We start from the raw sequence: 10,321 nt of genomic DNA on the forward strand, positions 1-10,321 counted from the left end.
TGTCTGCTGAGCTGTGTATCTAATCCTCTCCTGTGTGATACTCTGCTGAGCTGTGTATCTAATCCTATCCTGTGTGATACTGTCTGCTGCGCTCCTGTATCTAAGCCTATGATGTGACACTGCCTCCTTAGCTCTGTATCTAATCCTCTTGAGCTGCAGGCTGACATATGCTGCGATTAGGCGCAGTCTGAACAGATGCATTACTGAGACCAGTCCCTTATCACAAGACCCCACACACCACCCCCCGAGCTCGTGCTCAACACGTGACACTACTGACGTCGCCTATAGTATGTCACATGACCTGCGTCTCCAGTTGCTGTATCACATGACCGTGGGCGGCTGTCCCGGCATGCATCGTAACAGGAAGTGATGGTGACAGCGCTTGTCAGCGGGCGATATAACGACAGCGGCTCCGGTAACTCTCCAGGTATTTACAGGGAGGCGGCAGTGGGTACATGACGTGGAGGGGGGACGGATGATGGAGCAGTGGGTACATGACGTGGGGAGCACTGCTGATACAGTGAGGTATTGGAGCAGCAGGTATGGGGGCAGTAGTACTGGTGGAGTAGTGGGTACGTGACACGGCTGATACAGAGAGGTGTTGGAGCAGTGGGTATGTGAAATGGGGGGCACAGCTGGCACACGGAGAAGTGGTGGAGCAGTGAATGTGACATGGGGGGCTACGGATGTACATAGAGGAGTGGTGGAGCAGTAGGTACGTGACATGGGGGGGGGCCCAGATGTTCATATGGTGGAGCAGTGGGTACATGACATTGGGGCCACAGGTGATATATAGAGGAGTGGTGGAGCAGTAGGTACGTGACATGGAGGGGCCCAGATGTTCATATGGTGGAGCAGTGGGTACATGACATTGGGGCCACAGGTGATATAGAGGAGTGGTGGAGCAGTAGGTACATGGCATGGAGGGGGCATGGCTGGTATATATAGGATTGGTGGAGCAGTGAGTATGTGACATGGGGGGCACGGATGTACATAGTGGTGGAGCAGTAGGTACGTGCCATGGAGGGGCACATGAGATGACAGTACGTCCCCTGTGTCGGTCTAGTGAGGCGATGTGTATACCGGACTGTGGGCTGAGCGCTCTCCTGACTCCGTGTCTCCTCTGACCTGCAGACTGGATCTCCGATGACGTCACCCGGGTTTCCTCATCCGCCTGCAGTGGAGCTGCGCACACATGACTTTGAACGGGAATCCAGAAATTTGATTTCCCAGGAACTTCATTGTACGGCGTTGGGCGAGTACTGCCGTACGCACCGGATCCCGCGTGCGCTGCGCTCACGTTTACGGCCCACGCTCTTTAGGGAGGATGAGTCCTACTGCAAGCAATTTGAGAATATTCTGAACAAATGTTCCTTCGACTTAATGGTTCTGACCATCGATTACCTGCAGAAGTCCATCAAGGAGACGAGGGAGAAGGTCTGCACCATAGAGCGCCAGTTATCGGCCCGTCTGCCTGCAGAGGACTGGCAGTCTCTGAAAGCGGGGATGGAGAAAGATCTGACCGATTTCCGAAAGGAAGTGGAGAAGAAGGTAAGGGAGACCTTCCTCCAGGATACAGAAGACTACCAGCTCAAGCGCGTCTACAGGTGGCAGGAGCCTCCATCGCGTTACTTCAGGAGCTCGAGCAGCGGCTCCAGGAGAGGAGATCCCTGCCTGGTGAGGCAGCAGGAGACATCGCATCGGTCCAGGTCCCGCCCCTGCAGACCACTCCGCACACATCCAGACTCTATGCCAGGTAGGTGGTGTATCTACAGCTGGGGGTCTTTCTGTCTGACCCCCGTTAGTAACGGCAGTGATTTGATCCTCCCTCTGTTAATACATCTTTCCAAACCACAACATCACTTAAAGGGGTTATGTTATCCGAGAGTATTAAACGCCCCCCATACACCCGGGCCCCTCACATTAAATATACTTACCCGGCTCCCTGCGCCGCTTCTCCTAGTGTGCCGATGAAAACATCCAGGGGGGGAGGAAGGGCAGCCAATGGCGGTGACTAGCCTCCCGAGCGTCACCCACAGGATAGTCTGCTAAATAATGTATCTTGGAGGCGTCGGTGGGTGAAATCTATAATAGCAAATTATAAGGTCGCAGGTTTTCCTGGAAAAAACAATAGGACTTTATCACATCCTTAAAAAAGGTTACCTCTACAGGTTTGGAGATGGTGGGCTGACGTAATATGTGTGACTAGAAAAGATGTTATCTCTTTACATACATTTTTGAATGAATGTTTGCATTCTGAAAGGTTGGCTATCCAGTAATCCTCAGACTGTCACTGTGTAAGCAAGCAAATCTACAGATCACTGGCCCGAGAAGCTAGTTCTATCCAACTCCATCCCCCACTGAAAGGATTGGGTGTCTTGGCCAGTGTTCTCGTCATCCTCCTGCTCCTCGTCATCCTCCTCCATGGGAGTTTCTCCTTGTGAGATGCGGTTAGCTTTTCTTCCTTCTCTGTCGCCACCTGCTGTTCTAAGATAAATATGAGGGAGATTACGTAGTTCATGCTGCAGTTGTCTCTGCTGACAAACTTTGTGGCCTTTTCGAAGAGCTTCTGCACCTGACCTGGAAACGGCACATGCTCCAAGCTTCGGCTTTTTGGTGCATGACAAAATAGTTCATGGCTTTCTGCTGCTCATAAGGCACAATATTGAATTCTAGCAAGTTGGCACGTCGCAGGTTAAGTGCTGTAGCGGCAGGCGGTTTCGATTGCTGCAAGTCCAGCAAGAGCGTTCCTCGTCACCTAAGTGGCTGAAAAGCGAGCACGGTCTCCTGGACATTGCCAGCACTTTGCGCGAGCCAGTGTACATTTTCAAAAAGCGTTGCACAACTAGGTTAATGACGTGCGCCATGCAAACACCATGTGTTATTTCCCCCAGGTTCAGGCCAGGATGTTGCGGCCATTGTCGCTGACCACCTTGCCCAGTTGGAAGTTGGCAGGGTGACAGCCCGCGGGATGTTTGCTGCTTGACGTACTTTAACCACCACTTCCCAGTGTGGCTGATCAGCTCCAACACCGCATGCTTGAATTGACACGTGGTAGAAAGGGGTAGTGCAAGCAAACCTGTGCACTGTTGGGGACAGGAGAGTGTCACCTCCGATCTTTATTGCTGCTGCCACCACTCGAATCCGGCTCGCAGGTCCTGTCCGACACACAATCATCAGAGTTCTCACCCTCCATGGCACTTTTATCAGACCGTGAGATATCATGGTGGGCTTATTTGCCCCGACTGCCCCCACTGCCAATACCGTAGCGACGGGTGCCAGTATTACCACAGCTGTGCATGGAGTCTGCAGCCTTCTGCTGAACCTCCTCCTCTTACACATGTCGTCAGCAGGGAGACTCTCTTGACTATCTTCCGTAGGGTGTGGTGGGGTTTTCTTGCCTCGTCTGAGAGAAAGAAAGAAAGGCACACCCTACTAGGAAGGGGCAGTGAAGATAGAGAGGACAGCACTGAAAGTCTTCTCCGGGGCTGCAAGGAGGAGGAACGCTGTGACCCCCGGCTCCACGGCACAGTGTTGGACTCAAGTCACCTCAATGTCATCCTGCTGTGACTGAGGAGGACTGAGCCATCCAGCCATCAGTGTCATCCTCTTTCTCCTGAATGAAAACGTGCCTTTCTTAAGCCAGGTAGAACTGTGGCTTACTACTTCTGGCCGGATAGCTGGTGCTACTACTACTCACATTCTGTTCTCCGGTCCGCCTCCCCCCCCCCCCCCCCCCCCCCCCTCATTCTTGCACGAACCCTTTAAAGACACAGACGCACAATAAAATGTCTTTCCCTTTTCATAAACGCACTGAAGACACTGCTGTTGACTTTAGAAATAGTGCAGTATCGGCACCACTAAAAAGCTTTGAGCTGTCTGGAGATGCTCTGACACAGATTTCAGACTAGTATTTCATGTATTTTCACTCAGATGTAAAAAGCTTACCCTCTGTATTGTAAAACACATGTGTAGCACAGGTATATTTTCTATTTTCCCGAAATAAATAAATAAATTAATAATAATAAACCCTAACTGTCTGGAGATGCCCGGACACAGATTTCACTATTACCACGGCCCTGATTCGTCTTATACTTGTTGTCCCTTTCAGCACTTGATTGATGATTTTCAATACAAACATTTAGAGCATTTTTCTCTTCTGTGCAGATCCGAGAGGCCTGGAGCGGACCCCGGCGAGCTGCGTTTCTCTGTCTTATAAGAAGAGTCGAGTTGGGTGTACTGGAGGGTCCGTGGGAGTCGTGCTGGAGAAATCAAAAAGTGATAAGAAAACTCCCAGAAGCCATGAAGCAGTGGATAGTCCTCTGGCTGGATCAGAGTCATCGCACCGTGATATAAAAAGTATCTTAATATTAAGAGAAAGCCATACACACAATAATGTCACCACCGCTCCGTCACAAATTGATAAGGAGATTGGCAAACAGCATAGTAATCCCAGAACAAGTGATAAGAGTATGGAGAAACTGGGGCAGCGAGGTAGTCCTTCTGATACGAATGTCAAGAACATTTGTAGACCGTCTAGAAAAAGCACAGAATCCAAAGCTCGAAGTGGTGGGAAAAGATCAGTGTCCACCAGGGACCACAAGAAACCATTGGTCACTTATCCTGGAAAGAGACCTTGTACCTGTGCTTCTGTCAGCAGTGGGGCTGGTGGAGCAAATGGTGTCTCTGACAGGTCTGCGGATCAGCATCCAGAGACGGTCTGCGCTTTTGGGGGAAGTAATAAATGTCGAAGCAGTGACAAGCCAGGCTCGGAGGTGTGCGGAGGAGCCGCGGTGCCCGCCGTGTACAGTATGATCAGGTCACTGCCTGGCACAGATCAGCATTGTGCAAATAGCAATAAATGCAAGACCTCGCGTGTGTCCGGGAGTAAGCGGGCTCGTAACTGCAAGCTGGCCAAAAAATCTTTAAACCGGAAAGGTGGAGCTTTATTTCAAAAGGTTTCAAGAAGGTTTCAAGAGTGCAAAAAATGCAGAAAAAAATTCTCTGTAGTGGTTATCAAAAGCAGACGTCGCCGCGGAGCAGAAGTGTCACGATGGCTTGTACGTTCATGTGGTACCAGCCATAGTAAGACATGTACCGAATGCAAGAAGATGATCCACGACAGAAGGCTCTCATCTGGAAAGGAAGCGTATTCCTGCACCGAGTGTGGAAAGCGCTTTCTGCAGCGCGCGCTGCTCGATCTTCATCAGAAGAGCCACGTCGAAGAGAAACTCTTCTTCTGTGCTCTCTGCGGGAAGCGCTTTGTGCAGCAATCGCTGCTGCTCTTACATCAGAAGACGCACACAGTCAACAAACCGTATCGGTGCATGGAGTGCGGGAACCTGTTCTTCAGGAAGGCATTATTTACAGAGCATCTTAGGACCCATAAAGAAGCAAAGCCATGTCGTTGCTCTGATTGCGGCAAGTGTTTTGCAGACAACACCACACTTGTTATACACCAGAGAATCCACACAGGAGAGAAACCATTCAGCTGCCAAGAGTGCGGCAAAAGCTTTAGTCAGCACTCGACCCTGGTGTCCCACCAGCGGATCCACAGTGGTGAGAAGCCGTATGAATGCCGCGTGTGCGGGAAGCTATTCCGAGACCGCTCGTCCTTGGCTTGTCATCAGAGAATCCACAATGGCGAGAAACCCTTCAAGTGTCAGGAGTGCGGCCAGAGGTTTACACAAAGCTGCAACCTGCGCAGACATGAGCGCCTGCACATGGGACAAAAACCGTATGTCTGTAGCAAGTGTGGAAAAGCTTTCAACGAGTCCACAAAGCTAAAATCCCATGAAAACGTTCATCTAAAGAAAGAAAGGAAAGAGGCCCAGAGGACAAAATGAAGCCTGTGAGAGGAACCGATTTGTGTCAGACATAAATGTAATGGAAATAATGTGTCTCGTGTGGCTTCTTATGTCTGTCCATATTCTGTGGATCAGGGGAGGTCAGCCCAATACATTATGGTAGCCGCATCTGAGAGCCACACGTTTGGTATGGCGTCCCGTGGCTGCACATGGTCACATATATGCCATCACTCTCCTTTTGAGCACCACTCCATTCACTTCTGTGGGACCGGCGGAGATGGAGCCACGCCATAGAAATCAATGGAGCATTGCTCACACATGTCCACCACTTTTATCCTCACTGTAGGAGGTGGTCAGACCAGCCACAATCAGACTCATTATAGGAGATAAGTATTAGAAAACCCCTTTATAGTCACAGTCCTGAGCGCAGCAGAGACGGATTAACTGCACTTAGGCTGGGCTCCATTTTTCCTACTAAAGGTGAAGCAACTAGTTACCAAATACAGGGGCAGGTACGTTCTCATGTAGGTGATCTGGGAAGTGACTAGTCAAACCCCTTTTACTAGGAGTGTGGTTGTCAGTCACTATGGTGTGATTAATCTGCCCCATTGTGTTTGACAACTAGAGCAAGGGAAAGGTGGACGTAGCGTAGGCGGATTGGCCATAGACCACCTGGGCCCTCCTCACAGCCGGCCAGTGGAAGTTTTTGGGCATGTATTTTGTGCTGGCTGTGGTATTTGGCTCTGTTGGAGCTGTGTAACGTGCCACAATATGGTATTGCTGGCCTAGTCTTCCATCAATTTGGACATGCCTACAAAACGGGGCCACTTTCAGTATTTTTTTCTAGGGCCACTTTAAGTTTCCAGTCCGCCCCTGGGAGCTGCTAACCAAGAAGGTCTCTGAAGAGGGTTCTGGAAATATATAATTATAGAGACGCTCACCAGACAACCTTACAACTGGAGCGCAGCCGGCCCTCCACCTTCATTCAAGCACCTTTATATATGGCTGGCTCACAGTATCCTGAAGACATTTAATAACCGTTTAGGAATATATTTCATAAATACATCTCAACAATACTATAGCAATCCTAAAACACAAAATTGCTAGAATTATATAATACTGTCACAGTCCCTTTTAAAGATAACATGCGGAGCTCACGCATGTAATATCCGCGATGACGACCCTTACGGCTTTATTCTTATAGCATATAACTGGGATAAACAGTTCACTGTATCCTCTTACTTGGCATATATCTGCCAGGCGCTGTAGTTTGCTGCACACTGAATCGCTATATAAGGTGCCAGTTCACACACAAGTCTTTTCCTTTATTGCAAGATTTTATACGTAATAATGGTTAACGCCATAATTAGGCAAGAACTGTCGGTATTATGTCGGTATCTCCTTATATTACCATTAAAAGCCTACTTGCAAAGGCTGCTGTAAGTAAGCGATAGATATCTCTTCCCAGCCTCTGCGTTCCTCTCGTTTGAATGTGCCGGCCGGAGCGTCTTCCCCACGCTGGACTTCAGATAAGGTTTTCTCTTTGAGGTTATGATTAGTGTATCTCCCCGCCTGCTGAGTCTCTGAGCGGCCGCATATCTCCCCGCCTGCTGAGTCTCTGAGCGGCCGCATATCTCCCCGCCTGCTGAGTCTCTGAGCGGCCGCATATCTCCCCGCCTGCTGAGTCTCTGAGCGGCCGCATATCTCCCCGCCTGCTGAGTCTCTGAGCGGCCGCATATCTCCCCGCCTGCTGAGTCTCTGAGCGGCCGCATATCTCCCCGCCTGCTGAGTCTCTGAGCGGCCGCATATCTCCCCGCCTGCTGAGTCTCTGAGCGGCCGCATATCTCCCCGCCTGCTGAGTCTCGGAGCGGCCGCATATCTCCCCGCCTGCTGAGTCTCGGAGCGGCCGCATTATATCCCTGTCTGCTTTAACCATTATGTCTGGTCTAACCCCTTAAGGACCCTGCCATTTTTCTCTTAAAAGAGGACCTGTCATCAGTTTTGACATAGACTAATTATGGTATTACCTTGTAGGGCGGCCCCCACTGATTCCATGGGTGTTTTTTTTTTTTTTACAGCCCGCCAAAATTTTGGTGGACCACAGCGGATGAACGGTGAGGGGGGAGGGGGGGGGGGTTTTGAAAAAAAAAAAAACACCCATGGAATCAGTGGAGGCTGCCCTACAAGGTAATACCATAATTAGCCTATGTCAAAACTGATGACAGGTCCTCGTTAAGGACCAGGCCATTTTTAGCAAATCTGACCAGTGTCGCTTTATGTGCTGATAACTTTAAAACGCTTTTACTTATCCAGGCCGTTCTGAGACTGTTTTCTCATCACATATTGTACTTCATGACCGGGGTAAAATAGAGTAAAAAAATTTCATTTTTATTTATAAAAAAAATACCAAATTTACCAAAAATTAGCAAATTTCATTTTCTCAACTTTTATAATACATAGTAATACCTCCAAAAATAGTTATTACTTTACATTCCCCATATGTCTACTTCATGTTTTGGATCATTTTGTGAATTACATTTTATTTTTTGGGGACGTTAAAAGGCTCAGAAGTTTAGAAGTAAATCTTAAAGTTTTTAAGAACATTTTCAAACCCTAATTTTTATTTTAGGACCAGTTCAGTTATGAAGTCACTTTCAGGGGCTTACATATTATAAACCACCCCATTCTAGAGAGTACACCCCTCAAGCTATTCAAACCTGATTTTACAAACTTTATTAAGCCTTTAGGTGCCCCACGAGAATTAAATAAAAATGGGAATGAAATGTAAAAATTTCACCTTTTTTTTTTTGCAGATTAAAAATTTTAAACGATTTCTCATTTAATGTTTTATTGAAGTTTTTAACATAGCATTTTCTTTTCTGTGTCATTTGGTACAAATAAGCACACATGCATTAGGAGGGAGCACGCAAAACATTTAGTGCTCGACATAGTAATCCACGTGACAGCGTGGAAACAAACATTAAATCAATACAGAAACAACTGTTTAAGAGAAGACACATAAGAGAGGACATAAGACGGGGTAGGAAGATGACAATGTCTAGATATGCGGAATTTACAGTTGTATTTTTTCCGGAACGGAACGCGTCGTGAGTAGTGTTGAGAAAACTTGTGTTTTAAGTTCGGCGTCTAAAGTTCGGGTTATCGAAGAATCGCATTATGGATTCCGCTACCACGGACCATAACTGGTTTTAGAATCCATAACGCGATTCTTCGATAACCCGAACTTTAGACGCCGGACTTCAAACACAAGTTCGCTCAACACTAGTCGTGAGGTATCCAAGGGCGTTGCACTAATAAGGTCCTCCTATACCTCTCTGGTATAGGGCAATCTCCTCAAACCACTCCTCCGGTGATGGGGGAGAAATGGATTTCCAATGACGTGGTATTACTGTTTTTGCTGCCTGGACCATATATTACAAAAGGGAGTTTTTGTAGGCAGGGATATTCAGGTCAAGTATAATCTATAGAAGAGCTTCCGGGGAATTCTGGATGGGGATGCCCGTTACTTCTCTGATAACCCAGGGTACAAGGGTCCAAAAGGGACGTAGACTAGTACAATGCCACCAGACGTGGATCATTGTGCCCTCCTCGGTGTGACCTCTCCAGCAGCGATATGACACTGCGGGGAACCATTTATGGAGCAGCACAGGTCCCTGTACCATCTGGATATAATTTTGTAACTCGTTTCTTGGGCTTTAGTAGAGATCAGTGCTTTGTGAGATAGAAGAAAACTTCTATTCCATTGGACTGGGGTGAAAGGAATACCCAAGTCCTGTTCCCAGGCCTGACAGAATGGCGGAGGGCACGAGGAGCCTTGATGTATCAGCAGATTATATAGGGTTGATATGTTTCGAGGGGGAGATGCACATCTGCTCAAATGTTGTAAGTCAATGTGTGGGATTTACACATGGATGAGTGGAAGTGCTTTAGTTGTAAATATTCAATGTTGGGCGGTAATAATTCAATTAAGAATTATTAATTATGGTCATAAAATAATTAACCATGAAAAAATAACATTTGTCATAAATTCTTGAAATCATGATCTGGTGAGTTGTAGACAACCTAATCGATACAAGTCCGACTATTTCCTCAGACAATAAGTTATTTTGACGTGAGATGATGTTAATGCTAAAGGTGTAGTTTTGCATTATACAATAATACACGGGTATTATAAAAATATGCAGATTTATTTGTTACAAGGTTATAAACATAAGTAAATAAACACAATGATACATGAAAAAGAATATATTCAGCGTTGATATAAAGCATTACAAGCTTAACAATACATGTGAGTAGAAATAACTTGTCACATTATAACAAAGCTATTATTAGGTTAGGATATCAAAATAGGAACATAATATTTATATATATATATAAAAATTAACTTCTGTTCAGAGAAAACCTCATGATATCAGGATGGGCATGTCTAATCCTAGACATCATTATAGAATGCTAAATACATTCCGCCCCCCCCCCCCTCCCCCCCAACCAAC

At 47.2% G+C, this 10,321-nt stretch overlaps 1 protein-coding gene across 2 annotated transcripts; it reads left to right on the forward strand.

Annotated features, from left to right (window-relative positions):
* The first annotated feature begins 331 nt into the window (after positions 1-331).
* On the forward strand, positions 332-5,894 carry LOC120980389 (zinc finger protein 182-like). 2 transcript variants are annotated; one of them, XM_040409474.1, is made up of 3 exons: positions 332-427; positions 1,135-1,756; positions 4,168-5,894. In XM_040409474.1, the coding sequence occupies exons 2-3, from the start codon at positions 1,147-1,149 to the stop codon at positions 5,844-5,846; spliced, it is 2,289 nt and encodes a 762-aa protein (XP_040265408.1). In that variant the 5' UTR covers positions 332-427; positions 1,135-1,146; the 3' UTR covers positions 5,847-5,894. The 2 variants fall into 2 exon arrangements, with proteins under 2 accessions (XP_040265408.1, XP_040265409.1); XM_040409475.1 differs by having other exon boundaries at positions 406-525.
* The last annotated feature ends 4,427 nt before the right edge of the window (positions 5,895-10,321 follow it).

This window comes from Bufo bufo, chromosome 10 (assembly GCF_905171765.1).
Source record: "Bufo bufo chromosome 10, aBufBuf1.1, whole genome shotgun sequence".
Lineage (NCBI taxonomy): Eukaryota > Metazoa > Chordata > Amphibia > Anura > Bufonidae > Bufo > Bufo bufo.

Coding starts and splice junctions, on each gene's coding strand:
- LOC120980389 (XM_040409474.1), top strand. CDS start 1,147: ATGACGTCACCCGGGTTTCCTCATCCGCCTGCAGTGGAGCTGCGCACA. Junction 1,757..4,167: donor ACATCCAGACTCTATGCCAG/GTAGGTGGTGTA, acceptor TCTTCTGTGCAG/ATCCGAGAGGCCTGGAGCGG.